The sequence below is a fragment of the Hetaerina americana genome, unplaced genomic scaffold (genome assembly GCF_022747635.1).
Source record: "Hetaerina americana unplaced genomic scaffold, ioHetAmer1.1.p SCAF_1, whole genome shotgun sequence".
Lineage (NCBI taxonomy): Eukaryota > Metazoa > Arthropoda > Insecta > Odonata > Calopterygidae > Hetaerina > Hetaerina americana.
This window is the reverse complement of record NW_027286069.1, coordinates 95,685,117-95,701,530: the sequence shown is the minus strand read 5'-3', so window position 1 is coordinate 95,701,530 and position 16,414 is coordinate 95,685,117. Positions and strand designations below refer to the sequence as shown.

At 38.7% G+C, this 16,414-nt stretch overlaps 1 protein-coding gene across 1 annotated transcript in view; it reads left to right on the top strand.

Annotated features, from left to right (window-relative positions):
• The window catches only part of LOC139695105 (gonadotropin-releasing hormone receptor-like), a 53,604-nt gene extending 38,092 nt beyond the window's left edge, over positions 1–15,512 (top strand). Inside the window, exons 4-7 of the mRNA XM_071593741.1 lie at positions 1,617–1,847; positions 2,377–2,581; positions 4,791–4,920; positions 12,646–15,512. Of these exons, the coding sequence (XP_071449842.1) occupies positions 1,617–1,847; positions 2,377–2,581; positions 4,791–4,920; positions 12,646–13,039 (960 nt within the window). The 3' untranslated portion in view covers positions 13,040–15,512. The remainder of the gene's footprint in view (positions 1–1,616; positions 1,848–2,376; positions 2,582–4,790; positions 4,921–12,645) is intronic.
• Positions 15,513–16,414: the final 902 nt, after the last annotated feature.

Sequence of the window (16,414 nt, the reverse complement as noted above, 5' to 3'; positions counted from 1 at the left end):
AATATCAGAATCAACAACCACCGAGCCTCAAGCAAAAACTCTTCCCTAATTGATTGCTTCCCATCCCCAAACACGCCTACGAACACAACACTCTCTTTGATAAATGCAATAGTGTATCCATCATAGCATCCCTCTCACCTTCTGATCCTCCATTGAAACTGAAAGCATTAGAGCAATCCTTCATCTGGCTCTTGGAGTCCTGGAATTGGCCAGGAATCAATATTAGGCATTAATTACCCTGCTCCAATTATATTTTCATCCCCCTTCCACCCCATCACCTTATACATTTTCCCCACCCTTCCAACGCTGCCCCTCCAAACCCGTCCCTTCGTAATTCTCGCCCCACCTTCCCCTTCCATCCATCGCTCCAGCCATCGTATTCCCTTTAGTTCTGTCCCTCTCTTCCTTGATAAAGGTGGTCACGACCACCGAAAATTTGAAAAATAGTGAGTCTCTTTTTTGTGTGTTTCTGTGTTTTTGTCTGTGTCCACTAGTGCTAAGTGTTATACATTATTAATCACGTCCGTGAGACTTAAAAAGTGTTATATATATATATATATATATATATATATATATATATATATATATATATATATATATATATATATATACTTCTACATCCTTTTAACACTGACTTTCATTTTGAAATGTGGCAAATGCTAAGTGCGCTATTTAAAAATTGCTTATTGCCACACTACTTATTTTGGAAACTTTCCAAAAAAATCAAGAAATTGAAATTATCTCGTATTATTTGTATTTCCCTCTATTTATTCCACCATTGACTTCTAAATTTTTGGACCGAAACAAAATCGCGAATTTCAAAAATATAAATCAATGGGTTTCCTGGAAATTTATAATAGGTGCTTTTGGAAAAAGTACGACTGTTTCTGAGCGGTCATGAGCATTGAGAACCGCGGAAGGGAATCGAGTCGACCGTTCTACTGCTGATTGGAGGTTTCAGGTTTCAAATCCCTGGGAAATAAATTTGGTCTACCAATCTAAAAAATCCAAACGATTTGATCTTCTGATCATTTTTAAGTTTACCGATGGTCAAGAACCTCAAGTTTTAAATAGAATGGACAAAGAGAAGGAGTTACTGGGAGAAAACTAAAGTAATCAGACTTAGGACAAAAGCGGAGGGAATATTGAAATGTATTGAGATGTTGAAGAAAATTTTAGGAAGGAGAATATTTGGTCAAATGGGGAAGAGGAAGGAAGAGAGTAGATGGACAACAAGAAAAAAGACAGAAATTCCTAAGTAAGAAATATTTTCAGGTAAACAAGAGGATATTCTTGTAACGCATAGAAGTGAATAGTCCTTAGGCACCGTCTAAGACATATCGTTAATATATAGGATTCCTCGATAGAACTTGGTGGGAAATCTAATAATGTTGCAGGGAAGAAAGTGGATCTTCACCTCCTACCCTTATCCTGAGTGCGTGAATTTCGTACTCATGAAGGCTTATTTCGGGGTTAGCTTTTTTGCCTGACCCATCTTATAATCAACTTTAAGTTTATTTACTTTAAAATTGATGATCAGGGAGACAACTCGATGTCTTTTTCGAGGCATTCACTACCGATTGTGCGGCTTACCTCTAAACTGCATCCCATTTCAGATCGGCTGGTCTTACACGGTGAGCTGGGAGGCCGGGGACGGATTGTGTCGCCTTCTCTCGTTCTTCCGCACCTTCGGGCTCTTTCTCTCCGGCTTTGTGCTCATCTGCATCAGCGTGGACCGCTTGTTTGCTGTCACGAGGCCCCTGAATTCCATGGGTAAGGCGGACCGCATGGGAAGGAGGATGCTGACCGTCGCGTGGGTCATGAGCGCCGTTTGTAGCGCACCACAGGTGAGACCGGCAGAAAAACGTTCACTCATTTCCATTGGATTCCGGAGGGAAACGGTCAGAGGACCTGAAAAAATAAAACCAACTGGGCTGAAAACTACCTTAATACTTATACATTCTAGAAAAAATCACGTGGTGCATTTTGCTGGACTTATCTCGGAACATTGCTTGCGTGAATATGCTTGATTAGATATTTACCAAAAAGATACTGAGAAGGAAAACGTGTTCGCATTCTTGGAACAACTTGCTTACCCGCATTTTACTCAATTATTCCAGGGGACATTACTGTACCGAAATCTTCGATAAAATGATCAATTTGGAATTAGATTACAAAAAAAATAAAACACATTGTTATACAGGGTGCGGCAAAATAATTTCCTTTTTTATAAGGCAAAACCCCTTTAAAAAGGAAGTTATGTTGCCGCACTCTGCTTATAAAATTTTTCAAAATAGAAACCATTATAAAATGTAATGCTTCAACCGTCCATATTGGCCTTTGATTGACTTGAATTGTTCTCTGATTAACCTTCAGGCTTTAGTATTTCACGTGGAGGTACACCCGGAGTTCAAGGATTTCACGCAGTGCGTTACGTATCATTCGTTTCCATCGCGCGAACTGGAAATCACCTATAGCATCTTTGGCAGTGCTGGATTCTACATCATCCCCTTGATCGTAATATCATTTTGCTACACTTCTATCTTCAACGAGCTGAGCAAGAAGAGCGCAGAAAGCCAACGTGAGTACAAATAATGGGAAAATGATGATTTCCTCAATAATCCTAAAAAGTAATCCGATTACTAAAAACTTTAGTGATTCATTGATATTTGTTGGCTCATTGTTCATTTTCCAAATGTCCTGTTTATCCAGCGTCTATAGTACATCCTTATTAACCGGAGGAGCTAGGTTTCATTCCCAGGGACATGAAAAATAATATGGCTTCATCCAAGTTGTTTGCTTTTTCAGTAATCAGACCTTTTTGGAAAACCATAGTTAGCACAGAGAAAGAACATAGGCCCCCTACTCTCATTTCATAGACTGTTAGGCTTACTAATAGGTGAGATTTTTAACTTTCTTATCAAATAAACCTTAGGGTTGTTCATAGGCATAGTCATTTTTTCGTAGGAAAAACACTTCATAAATCAAACAAATTCGTTTTAAAAATCGAAAAATATTAAAATAGTTGCACATAATGGGATTGTAATGAAATAGTACAAAATTATTATTTATCAAGTCAATTATTCAAGAAAAAAATTGCTCGGAAATCTAGAAAATCAATTTTTTAAACGGTTTAGGGGCGGAGATATGAAATATCTATGAAACAAATAAATGGGAACAGGTGCTGATAGATTTTCTTATATTTAAAATTCATGTAAAAACTCTATTCACCTTAGTTAGTGTATCGTAAGGAATTTTATAATGCAATGGCTTTCATTTTCGTGACAGTTAATTCAAAATATCACACTGAAAAAATTGTAAATTAATGTTCTCTTTTGAGAATATATTTAAACATTACTGTAAGTAGTTTCAAAGGAAAATTATCTCTTCATGCATTATTTTTGACAGATATTCTTATTTTCCTTTGTTTTTCACGAGCGACTAAGTATAATTTCACGAACATTTATGAAGTATTCAACTAATGTGAAGGTGTCCTTATGTCCTGGAGAATGAAGAGAGATTAACTAAATGTGAAAAGGTTGACATTAAACATTGACATGTAGTAATTTTTTCGCGTGCATTGAGGTGCTTTCAAAATATCAATCGAATGGGGCCATGCGTATGCCTTGCATTAATTGAGATAAAATACCAGTGTCATTGAAGATTTAAAATTTATAAAAAAATCAATTTATTTAGCATGCATCTGTCGAATCTAACGAACTTTATCTGCTTAACATGAATAGCAGCCATGAGAGTCACAAGCCGATTTTTTTTGTGTGTATTGATGAGCCATATTGAGCGCGCGCGTAGAATTTAGCCACAACCGATCTGGTGTGGAATGAATCCCCTAAAGTAAAATGTAAATTGATTAGCCGTTATTTATAAGTGCTAATCACGCACAAATAGTGCGGAGGGCAACAAATGCTACCCAATCATAAACCTAATCTTTTCAGAAGCTTCACATAGGCAGCCAATCTAATTTGGAGAAGCAAGCAAACGCAATCATCTAAAAAATGTGGCTTGGACACCCATTCATGCGTTTCTTTTTTATAAATCTATTTATGTCATACCATATTGACTATGAGAAACTCGTTAGTGATATGATAAAATACTTATTAATAGTTCTTTATAGTTGAACTTGTTTTATAAAAATGTAATTTATTCAAACTTAACTTGAATCGAATATCTAAGATTGTGCCAATCTGCCGAGGAACGTAACTGAAAATAAACTGAAAATTAATCATAATTATTTACGATTAATTTTCACTTAGCTCATTTACAATTAGCATTTTTACGGCTCGTTTCTTATTTTTGTAGATTGATTGAATATTTATTCAATCATCGGGAGTACTAGAACAAATTTATTAGAGCATGATACTTTTAAATATATGATAGCATTTATAATATAAAAGAACATTTATGATGGAAAAACATTCAGGAAAATATAATTGAAAGATTAATTCTGTAAATTTATTAATTCTTCGCGCAAGTCGTCGGTATATCCAGCTATTCATGTACCTTTTGGTAAAAATAAAATATTTGCCGTTTTATTCTTCATAAAATTTGTAATCGTTCGATTTCAATAGCTAAATGAAAATCTCTCTTTTGGGTTTTTTTTCTGTTCATTAACACTCTCTTCAACAAGCGTAAATCTCGAACAATTAACATTACATAAAATAATTTAATCTATTTGGATACCATGAAAGTCACCTGATTTTTTCCACACTAAATATTTCATCTTCTTCTGCGAGAAATGGTATTCTACTAATATCGCTATTCTTCTCTTCCAGCTGAACATCAGGTTCGACGCTCAAGCTCAGGAAATATTTGCAGGGCGAAAATAAGGACGCTACATATGACATTTGTGACAGTCATTGTATTTTTCGTTTGCTGGACGCCATACAACGTCATGTCTTTCTGGTGAGTTGCATCGAATTTGGTTTCAGGTACGATGATTTTAATTAGGTTAAATATACCATCTTCGTCAGCGTAATATTATTTCGGAACGTCAGCAGCAAATGAATTAGGAATATAAGAATCAGGAGGCACAAACGCTTTACTTTTTACGAGGCCATTATCATGCCCTTGTGGCTTTCTGGTGGCACAAAATCATATCTTAACTAATCATCGGGAAAAAATTATCCAGGTGAATAACTCTGCACGTGGATTTGGAGATGTGACTTTTCTTTCGGTGCTCCATATCTTGGAGTTGGAATAACCCAAACCGCAACTTATGATTAATTCCCTTCATTACTCTTTATATGATTAATTTTTGAGCCAGAGATTTACACTTTTTTGTAGATATTATTTTGCAATGGGAATTCAGGAAAAGATACCAATCGCAGAGGCAGGTCACAGGAGGGTAAGCAACCGTACGAAAGATATTCTGAAAGAAAGTAAAAAAAAATATTTTGGTTCGGTTAATTTCCAGGAATACGATATGAAACGACTTGCTAACTCCGCATACTCCTCCAACTTTCTCCTTTTGCTCTCTTCAAACAACTCCGTGGAAGAAACACAGATTGATGACCGGAAGGAATGTGGACGTTAAAGTGAAGTACATATGTATGTGCATATGTATGTGTAGCTATAGTATAATTTACAAGTTTACAAACTCAAAATAGACAATAATTTTACGTTTCTTACTTGTTGTTATATATATATACATATATATATATATACATATATATATATACATATATATATATATACATATATATATATATATATATATATATATATATATATATATATATATATATTTATATATATATATATATTTTTTTTTTTCCAAGCCGTCGTTAGTTTATGTTCTTCCTCACCCACGAATGGAGTTAATTTATTCAAATAAATCTCTTTCTTGTGTCTCTAATGTACGTATTTCGTGATAAAAAGTGCGGCTCAATCTGCCAACCGTACTTACAGGGTTCGTCCGAAAAAAAAAGTGTACTGAGCTCAGGAAAAAAAATTTATTACACTTTTACATATCTTAAGCTAATATTCCTCAAAATACGACCCTTGTGAGTCGATACACTTGTTCCAGCGGCGTTCCCATTCCTGGAACGCTCCCGCGAAGGCATCATCGGGAACCTCTCGAAGACACGTCGTCACGGCCTCTTTGACGGCGTCCAAAGTCCCGTATCCCGTTCCTTTCAAACTCCTCTTTATCTTCGGGAACAGAAAGTAGCCCGGTGGTGCCAAGTCCGGGCTGTAGGGCGGGTGCGGCAGCTTTGCCACGCCGTGCTTGGCCAAGAAGTCCGACACGACAAGCGCGGTGTGAGACGGCGCATTGTCGTGATGCAGCCGCCAGATGTTTTTGATCGCTGGCCGGACGCGGGCGACTCGTTTTCGAAGCCTGTCGAGCACTTGGACGTAAAATGCAGCATTTACAGTTTGTCGTTCAGGTACAAATTCGTAGTGGACGACTCCCCTTTTGTCAAAAAAGACAATGAGCATCGCCTTGATCCGAGATTTGCTCATGCGAGCTTTCTTTTGACGGGGTGATGATGGGCTGTGCCACTCCGCACTTTGTCTCTTCGACTCCGGGTCGTACTCAAAGATCCACGTCTCGTCACCCGAAACAACGTTCTCTAAAAAATGTGGATCATTTTTGCAGTGATCCGCAAGTTGTGTCGCGATTTCCAAACGATTGAGTCTTTGGTCATCACTGAGCACTTTCGGCACCAACTTTGCACAAATTTTTCGCATCTGTAATTGCTCCCTAATAATCTCGTGCACTATTGTTTTTGGCACATTACACTGCTCTGCTATCATCCGAACAATAAGACGACGATCAGAGTTCAGTACATCGCGAACTTTTCGCACATTTTCGTCGGTGAGTGTCGTTGATGGGCGTCCAGGCCGTGGTTCGTCGTCGACCTCTTCTCTGCCCTCCAGGAACATCTTGCGCCACCGAAAGATCATGTTTCTGGACATGGCTGACTCCCCGTAAGCCTGGTTAATCATACCGACAGTTTCGGTAGACGATTTCCCAAGCTTTACCGCAAATTTGATGGAATAACGCTGCTCCAAAAACTTCGGCATCGCGTTCCGTGACGTGGGTCGAGCGTGGAGGTTCGCGTTAACAGAGCTCCTCACTACACCACAGCTCAGAGCCGACTGCCTTTTTCAGCGTCGCTTGCCAACATACCCTCCAATCGCAGCCCGTCAGAGCGGTGCTGGGCGCGCCTGGAGCGGCGGGAAAAAATCAGTACACTTATTTTCCGGACGAACCCTGTACTTGAGGAGTCTTTGAATGCTCCCATTTTCTTCGAAAAACTCTGGATAAAGACAAAAAACCGAGTACTCGTTAGAATTTTTTAGTAGAAAAGATGCCGGTTGAAATTTTAAACCAGGAAGTTCTACCCGCGGCCATTTACAGGGATTCAGTAGCATTTAATCTGAAAAAATATTTTCAACCAATTTCTTCTGAATTGCTGAAAGCATGAAGATCGCTGATGATTTGCTTAACTTTAATTCGAAATTAACATGGATTGAACAATCTAATGAAAGACTTTCGTTGACTGAAAGATAAAAAAAAACATCTAACCTTCAACAGCTCATTTTCTTAAGCCTATAACTCTCGTGTCCTTATCAAGGAGTATGACGAGTGTTGCGATACATACGATATCATTCGAAATCGTTGAAAACATGACTTTTGTAGCTTTGTACTTCTATCCTTGTCCTTTCAACGTGTATTCCATTAATCATAGAGAACCTTTTTGACCCCCACAATTCCTTGTCTTTACCCCTTCCATGTGGGCGTCAAATATCCAGAAATATCTATGTCTTGCGAACATTTACACTATATTGTATTCATGTTAAATTAATAGAAAGAGCTTAAATGGCAGTTGGAAAACTCGTGAATTTAATCCTTTATAACTAAGAAGAAAAACTTTTAAATATTCGCTTATTTTATTAAGAGGGCTACAATTACAAAGTGGTCGAAGAAACTGCGGGAGATACCACGACAGTAACTTTTAACGGAGTCATCCACTGTTATTGCATTACAATTGAACAATTTCAAAGTGTAAAAATCATGCAGTTGAGGCGAAAAAAATCCCGGTTAAGGCAATTGATTTTTACACTCTAACATTGTCGCATTTTAATAAAAAGCAGTAAATTAAATGAATTGGAGCTGAAACCAACAAACGCGAAGTTGTTAAATTCAACCAAACCAAATTATATCGGTTAAGATATGTCATTTCGACACATATTGATTTGAGATTACCTTAGGAATGGGAAACGCGAGATAGGAAAACATTTTTGACATTTGCGCCATTAGGAATGGACGGGAAAGGAAGGGTGAAGAGAAACCCGGCGTCGGCATTAGCCTGCTCTTGTCGAAAGGCGTCAAGGGGTCCGCAGTTTAACGTCCCATCCGACGGACGTCATACTCATTCAAAATGCTCTCCACAAAGCACCTCAAGTAGGAATCGAGATACCACTGAAAAATATTTATTGTCTCCAACATTTGAAACCGGACCCTATCGGTGGGAAGCTTTTACATTTGTCACCGCACCATCCCGATCCCCTATGAATTAGATATATTCAGAGAAGGATGTAGGCTAAAATAGTGAACAAAACGGAGTGGAAAAATTTTTAAACGGAAAAGAATAAAATAGTTGCAATGAATCATTTGATATGGATACAATTCTTATCCAGAACATTCACCGAGGAAGCTATAACTTGGTGGAATACCGTAGTAATAGCGATAGGATGGATTGGTCAAAATATTTGTATTGTATTCAATAAAATGAACTCGTCCAAAACTTTACGTTTGCCCTTTCCAGCCAGCGGCGCCGAATTCTAAGAAACCGGCCGTGTTCCTTTTATTCAGTCAATTTTCAATGGTAAAAGTAATACTAAAATGTTAACCCATGGGGTTCTAACAACCGAAATCGACAATGTACCAAGTAACCAATGACAGGAAAGGTCAGAGTACCGCCAAAGGTTCTGTTTATAACCATCCATCGAGTTGCGACGACATTAGAAAAATACCCTAGGGAGCTCTAGAGGTATACGGATGCTAAATTTGTCGCAGTCATGCGGTCGACCTCAGACATGCGTTTTGGGGGCCCGAAATGACTTCACCAGAGGGAGAACGTTTGGGTCCTGGGCCACACACTCCGTAGATACCGGCGCTCGGCATAGGATCGTCTCTTCGTGGAAGAGCGTCCAAGAGTCGGTCTTGTCCCTCGACCGCGGACACCCGAGGAACCATCGCGGCGGAGAGAGAGGGCTCGGGAGGTCGTCGCTACGGGTAGGGAACTCTATTGGGTAGGAAACCCTGGAAACATGAAATTAATTCTCATAAAAATTAATAATCCACTCCAATGATGGGAGATCTGCGGAGATTTTATTAAAAATTTTTAGCTGTTGTCCACGGGGAAAGTGGAGCGATGGAGTCGACCACCCATGGCCGCTATAATTCTGCGCACTTGATGGAGGGGTGTGGGAGGAGAGGGGCAGTCATGGGGCGGGGGTGTGGGTGGGTTTGACAGCGCAGGGGTGGCGGGGGCAGGGCGTCGGGGTGATAATCCCGTTTCCTTCGGGGCGAGGATGAGTGTCGTGGGAAGGAGCGGGAGGGGTGAGGGAGTGGGTGGGAGGACGAGAAGAGTGGTCGTGAGGCCGGAGGGAGGGTTGTGAGGGAGGGAAGGTCTCGCAGTCCAAAGATTCACATTCTGCACCCGCACACCTCGTGGATTCCCCAGCATGCGTTGCGTCATCCCTTCACCACTTCGATTGGCGGGGAAGGGCGTGGGGGCGGGGAAGAGAAATGATCGAACTTCGCTCCCATCGTATCTCCGCCCTCTCCTTCCATCCACCCCCGCCACTGCGCCCCCTCCCACTTTCTCTGACAAATCCCCCACCCACGCCTTCTCCGTACCCCCCACGGCTGCGATCCAACCTCTCTCTTTCTTCTCTCCGTTTATCGGAGGGAAAAAAAGAACCTTCTCTGCTCAACTCCTTCCCACCCACGCTGGATCTCTCGTCTCCTATCGCTTCTCCATTCCGTCTTGACCCGACTCGACCCGTGGAATCATCTTCTCCACAAAAACAGCCACGATCATCAATTCCGGGGCATGGCGGATCATTACACGGCTGCCCGAAGGAATTTCATTCGACCCGCAATCCAAAAGACACTTTCTCACGTTGGCTAATCACTGTTTCCATGCACAAGTAGTTTTGAAAATGGTTAAATTTGTACATTAATCCCGTTTTTAAATATCTAAGAAACGTTAAAATAATAACCACTTTTTTATCTACCACAATTATCAGGTTCAAGACTCTGAACCATCAACCATATATTTTAGAATTCATTTTCTCTCTTATATCCAACCCTTTTTACCGAATCCTTGTTTGAATTATGTTATCATGTTTTTTATTGACACGATTTCCTATCCAATCTCGTCTACGAATTGTGGTTTCCAAAATCTCTTCATTTTAATAGTTAATGGACCCGTCGTAATCAAACCCGTCATTCTCAATGCTTCAACTAGCCTACCCAATTATCCGTAAGAGCTAATGAAAACGGTGTACTTTTTAAATTCTATCTTTGTTCAGGAATAATGAGTAACTCCCTAGAATAATTATACCACATAAATTTGGGTAAAATCATTTTTCCTTCAAGCGTTATTTCAAATTTCGCGTGCATTATATCGAAATGATTTTCCGGGTTCTTGGGGTTCCTTGTTCCTTACATTGTCAAAGATCAACTGCATCTGCTTTAAAGCGGAAATTGCTTTTCATGAAGCACGAAGAAATAAAACGCTTAAAATTGTAGAAAAAAGAAAAACTGATGTATGTCAAGAAGAGTAAATTCCAAACAGCTACCGTGAAAGAGCAACAATCTTAATTACACGTCAACAAAAACACCAAGTAAATGGAGTATTATAAAGTTGCTCATTGAGCGATATAAGTTCAAAATTTTATATTATTCACATATTATAAAGTATTATATTTTTGGACTGCGCATTAAGTGAAGTGAATGATACTAATTCAAAAATACCTTCATGACCATGAAATTAAAATTTTACATCTTGTCATTAGCAAAGGTTTTCTGTCTGTATTTATTTTTAACAGTTGCCTTGACCCTTATATTCCTGGAACTATCACACAATTCATCAGTATTTCAAAAAAATAGTAAAATGCTCCGTGATACTCGTACAAAACTCTAGTATGTCAGTATTCTAACCTTCATTGCCTTGCAACAGATACGAGAAAATTTGAGGCCAAAACTTCTCCTTTAAGCAATTCTGTCTTTTTACTAGTAGTTAATTCGTTAATTTTAAAGTCATTCATGTTGATTATTAAGTCAGGCGATACGCAACTTTCAAAAACTATTCAATCAAAGTGATGAATGGAGAAATATCTTTTACCGACATCTATCCATTCTTTTTACAATTTCGCTTCTAAGTATTTAATCGAACTTACAATTAGTTACTCGTTCGAAAAATATTTTTTTATTTGAGAGAGATAAGAATGGAAATTTTTGGTTTGGCAAATCAGTCTTCATTAATGTATAGAATCAAATATCTGGCTGGTTTACTTGAGTATTTTTCCATACAAATATCAACACTTTTGCCAATAAGGTTTAGAAAACTTGATCGTGCAAATTTATGCTAAGCAAAAACATGTTTAACCACATGATGATTGAAATAAAAAAACATGTTTCATCACAATATGAACTGTGAGAATTGAAAAAAGAACTCCGTCCTCCAAAAACATTAGACATAATGTAGAGAGGAGAATAATTTCCTGCCTACTATCGATGATGGCAATTAAAAATGCTGACGGGGGAAATGAAATCAAAGGTCCGTCTAAAAGTAGTGAGTAAGAAATGGCCGTTTCTCATTCCACACAGTTGACTCATGGACGAGCTTAATCAACATTATGTACACGTGCAAGTTCATACGCGAGAAAAACTCTGCGTATAACGTGTGTCGGGTGATTTCTCAAAAAGCATCATGGTTCAAATGAAACGATCGGATCAGACATGCCAGATGGGGTTAAGCGTATATCAAGGCTACATGAAATTGATTGATCTAAGTTCTTTTCCACAAAGTTACCTAATCTCTAGCCATATCGGCTGTACGAGGATAATGCCATCGCCAAACCACGAGAACCTTTACCCTGAAGTCTAAGAGCATTTCACTCCAAAGAATTCACGTGGTAACCATGGAAATGTTGATGAAACTTTAGGTCAGATGGAACATATTTGATGTGAAAACATGCCCTTTCAAAAATAGCATTATTTTCACGGTTAGTGACTATTTAGCCATGAACTGTATGACTGAAAGTAACCAGTAATAAAATTAACTGTGGGAAAAGAATTTCTAGCGCTCTGAAAGGGATTTAATTGTGAATGCATATATTTTATACCATACAATGTGACGGTGTCTCGTAGAAAGTAATTTTATCCAGAATGCGCTGCCTAAGATTTGAAGGATCATTTCATTTTATTGTCTGTTTAGTGAACTGGAGTAAGCAAATCAACATTTTGTTTACATCCCCTCAAAAACAGTGCTGAGGAGATGTCAAGTGGCATTTCCGACCAATTGCCAGGTGCATACCGATTGGAATGGATGGCTAATAAAAACTGGATTCAGTTTTCATATCTCCTGATTTTCTCTTCGATAACAGGTACTGGTTTGACGCAATATCAGCCCACGAGGTCGACCAGAAGATCCAGAGGGTGTTCTTCGTTTTCGCCTGCACCAACTCGGCCGTCAACCCCATGGTCTACGGGTACTTCAACTTCTCCCGCCAGGAGAAGAGGAGGCCGGCTGCGGCGAACAGGAAGGCGGGACCCCTGACGCGCACCGTCCCCAGGAATAGCACCGCAAGCGAATGCACCGTCAGTGGAAGGCTCAGCATGTGTACCAGCATTTCCTCCGCATCATCCGTGAGTGCGGCCCTGGCCGCGATGCGGTCCGCGAAGATAGTCGAGGAGGCGGAGGAGGGGCACAAGGCGCGGCTGGAAGGTGAGCAGACCGGAGGGGCTGCAGCATTTCCGCCGCCCGCAGGCTCGCCGTAAAACCAGAGGGCATCGACGCGGAGGGGATCTTCACAGAGCTCTGCAGGAAGTTACCGTCTCATTCCTCCTGGAGACGTAATGCTGAATGTGTGTTTTGGCGGTTCGACCAAGCGTGGTATGCCTGGACTCGAACCTCAGTCTATACTCTGATGATGTTCGTATAGTTTAATAGGGGTGCTATTCACGTCTCTCCGAAGTGACAGTTTGGGGGTCGAAAGCAGCTCGGCTCGCCTAGGAGAACGTTCCTTTGTTCTCTTTCGTTGAGTTTGGGGGATAAGAAAAACGCACCGGAGAGGGTAGTTCAACGATTGAAATGAGTGTGGAGAGCGTCATAGGAAATGTGACTCGATGCATCGTAGATTGGGGAATATTACCACAAGACACAATGGTGTCAGCGGTTTAGACCATCTAAACATCTTCTTCTTACTCTTATCAAGAATATTTGGGTAACAATTCGTGTTGAAATGGATCCTCACGCCTTGGTCAACTTTACTCCACCGTAATGTGCCTCTGAAATGCCTCCTATTTTATAGTTTTACACAGCTGGCCAGTGCCGCATGCCATAGGTTGTGCTTCATCGATGATTACATGGTGATTTTTTAAATTTTAGTGGGGTAGAAAAATTCGTAGTCCATCGTTTTTCATGACGGACTTGGGACCTGTAACTGATGATTAAGTATCAAAATGCTATTTACTTTTTTATTCTGAAATTTCTTGCTTTGAAGAAGTAGTCTCGCACGTTTTGTCAAAAGAAATAAACTCAGATGTTATGGTGAAAAATAAAGCCATTGAAGGATCATTTCATAAATATTTTATTCTCGCGTCTCAGATAAATATGAATTAAATGTTAACATAAGCAACAACCTGATGGGAGGATATGACATAAACCCTAAATTTTAATAAAATTATAAAAAAGTAATTGTGAAATAAAATAGACGTCGAGTAAGCTTGAAAGGACATATTCCACGTAGAAGTATGACATCTAAGATTTGAAAAAGCGCTGCTTTTATAAGCAGTTTCAAGCATCTAAATGGCAAATTAGTCTAATTTAAAATCATTAATGAATATAAATCATGAGTAAAATGTTTTGATACACTATGAGTAAGGTATTAATTTTATAGGTATTATTAATATTATCAGAACAAATTTGTGGAATATGCGATTTTATTCCTGTATTTTGTAGAAGACTGTATACGGTGGAATCTCGGAATCTGTGTAAATAAGAAATGTAACACCAATGAAAGAGATTAAATTCCTTGTTGTATATTACTTAAGTAAGTTAAAGACTGCTTTTAAATCCTCTATGGTGTAAATGTAGACGATTGAATGCATTTGGCATCCCGTGGTGCTGATAAGCGAATGCCTTGGCTTGGCCTAAAATTAGGAACATAAGGACCAATGGCTAACATGAACTGACTGACCATTAGGATGATTACCTGGGGAAACTCTATTGCATAAAACAGACCTTTGAAACTACTATTGAAGTGGTTCAAACAAGGTGCAAAAAGTTTTAGTGTTGAAGTGATGAAGATCAACGTCGAAGGCCCAATAAAAATTAAATAAATGTTTGGAAAAATACTAAAACTGTTAGTACCAACGCTCAAGACAATTGGGACCTAATAGTGCGTAAAGCTATGGTAACTGTTTTACTTTTACTACGCCGTTTTCTATAAGTAATATGCTCAACACCAATGAATGTGAAAACTGTGGCAAGTTGTGTTTGACGACATTGATTGGGAAAATCGAAGAACAAGTACTTCTATTGTGCATAAAATATTAAAGGTACTATTTTTATAACGCAAATGAAAAGTTGCGCAGAAAAAGGTGCAAAGGTGTATATAGGAGTGGACCAATGGCCACCATGAACTAATTGACCGTTTGGGTAATTACAAGCAATTCCTTTTATGACCCATACACGCCCAGTGCAGCTTCATCCATTGGAAATTTGAAATATGGCTAAATATTTGTTCCCTCTGGTCAAGTAATTTATTTTTTTTATTTTTTACCTTCATCATTCATTTCATAAAATATATGGGTAAATTAATTACTACAGGATATACCTGCTGTTATTTACTCTTCTAAGTTTCACAGGTGTATTCTAAACTTAAAATTTGGGTACTACAATTTAAAATTCCAACTTTAAGGTTTAATACTGTTAATTCATTCATTACTTTTCATAATTTACACTAAGTGGACATTTTTTAATATAAAAATTACAGCTTAGAAGACAAAATGCATAGCACACATATAATTCTGTTGTTAAGGTATGGCGTTTTACATTGTACTTGCCTGTTTAAGGCCAGACATATATTATATAACTTCATTTTGTGGAAACTTATTAAGATTGGAATTAAAAGGAGGTTTCTGTTCACTATCGAAGGGACTGAAATATATACCGGTCTCAGGAAACCGTTTGAAATTAGTTATAGTGTGATAAATTCTCTTTGTATAATGTGCATTAAAATAAAATGGATCCCGAATAAAACATGGTCTCCAAAAGTGAATAAAAAATGGTTAGCATTCTACTTCTTAACCCATAACATGAATCATATACGACACAGAAGGGGTTGCCCTGTTTTAAAGTTGTCATTTAAATCGGCGCGCTCTCAAATTAATTTAACTACTTACTATATTAAAATAGTCCTTATTCTTTCAAAGAAATCAAAATGAAATATTCATAATTAATTCGGTGCATGGCCGTACTCCAAAGCCGAATTTGATAATTTGTCTTGCATTTTATCAGCTTTATGATATTGTTTTATTATTTATATCTCTTCTATGGTCGTTTTGTTACATATTTATCCGTTGACAAGATAGAAAGGTAACTCCCTCTCTTCCATGAGCAAAGGCAAAGCAGTTAGAATACGCTCATAATCAGTCCTTAGGACACCTTTTCTTTCTGCACATTCCTTGGAGCGCTCCCACAGAGCGCATCTCTTAATGACCTACTAGAGGAGCTTGAAATTGCTGAAATAGATTTCTAAAATTGTTTAAAATTTCTGTTACACTTATAAAAATTTACTTTCCTTGTGACAGACTGATCGATTTGACACCAAAACTGGATGTATATCCTACGATTTTCACTATCGAAACATTTTTAATTCAACTGAAAGTGCCGAGCAGTTGAAAATAATGGTCATACCTAACGATGGCGGAACGCAAATCAATCAGTGAGAAAGGAACCAGTTTGAGGGAGGACAGGGCTGATCCTTTCTTGGTACAAAGAAAGAGGCCGGGTCATGAAGATTTGAAGGGGTTCTAGGCCCTTGGGGCGAGAGGTACATGAATGTTTCTCCCGTAGTTTCCCATGCATATGTACGAATACGTTTTCCGCAACTTAAGGATTAATTTACTCCCGAATCTTCAAGGGGACAA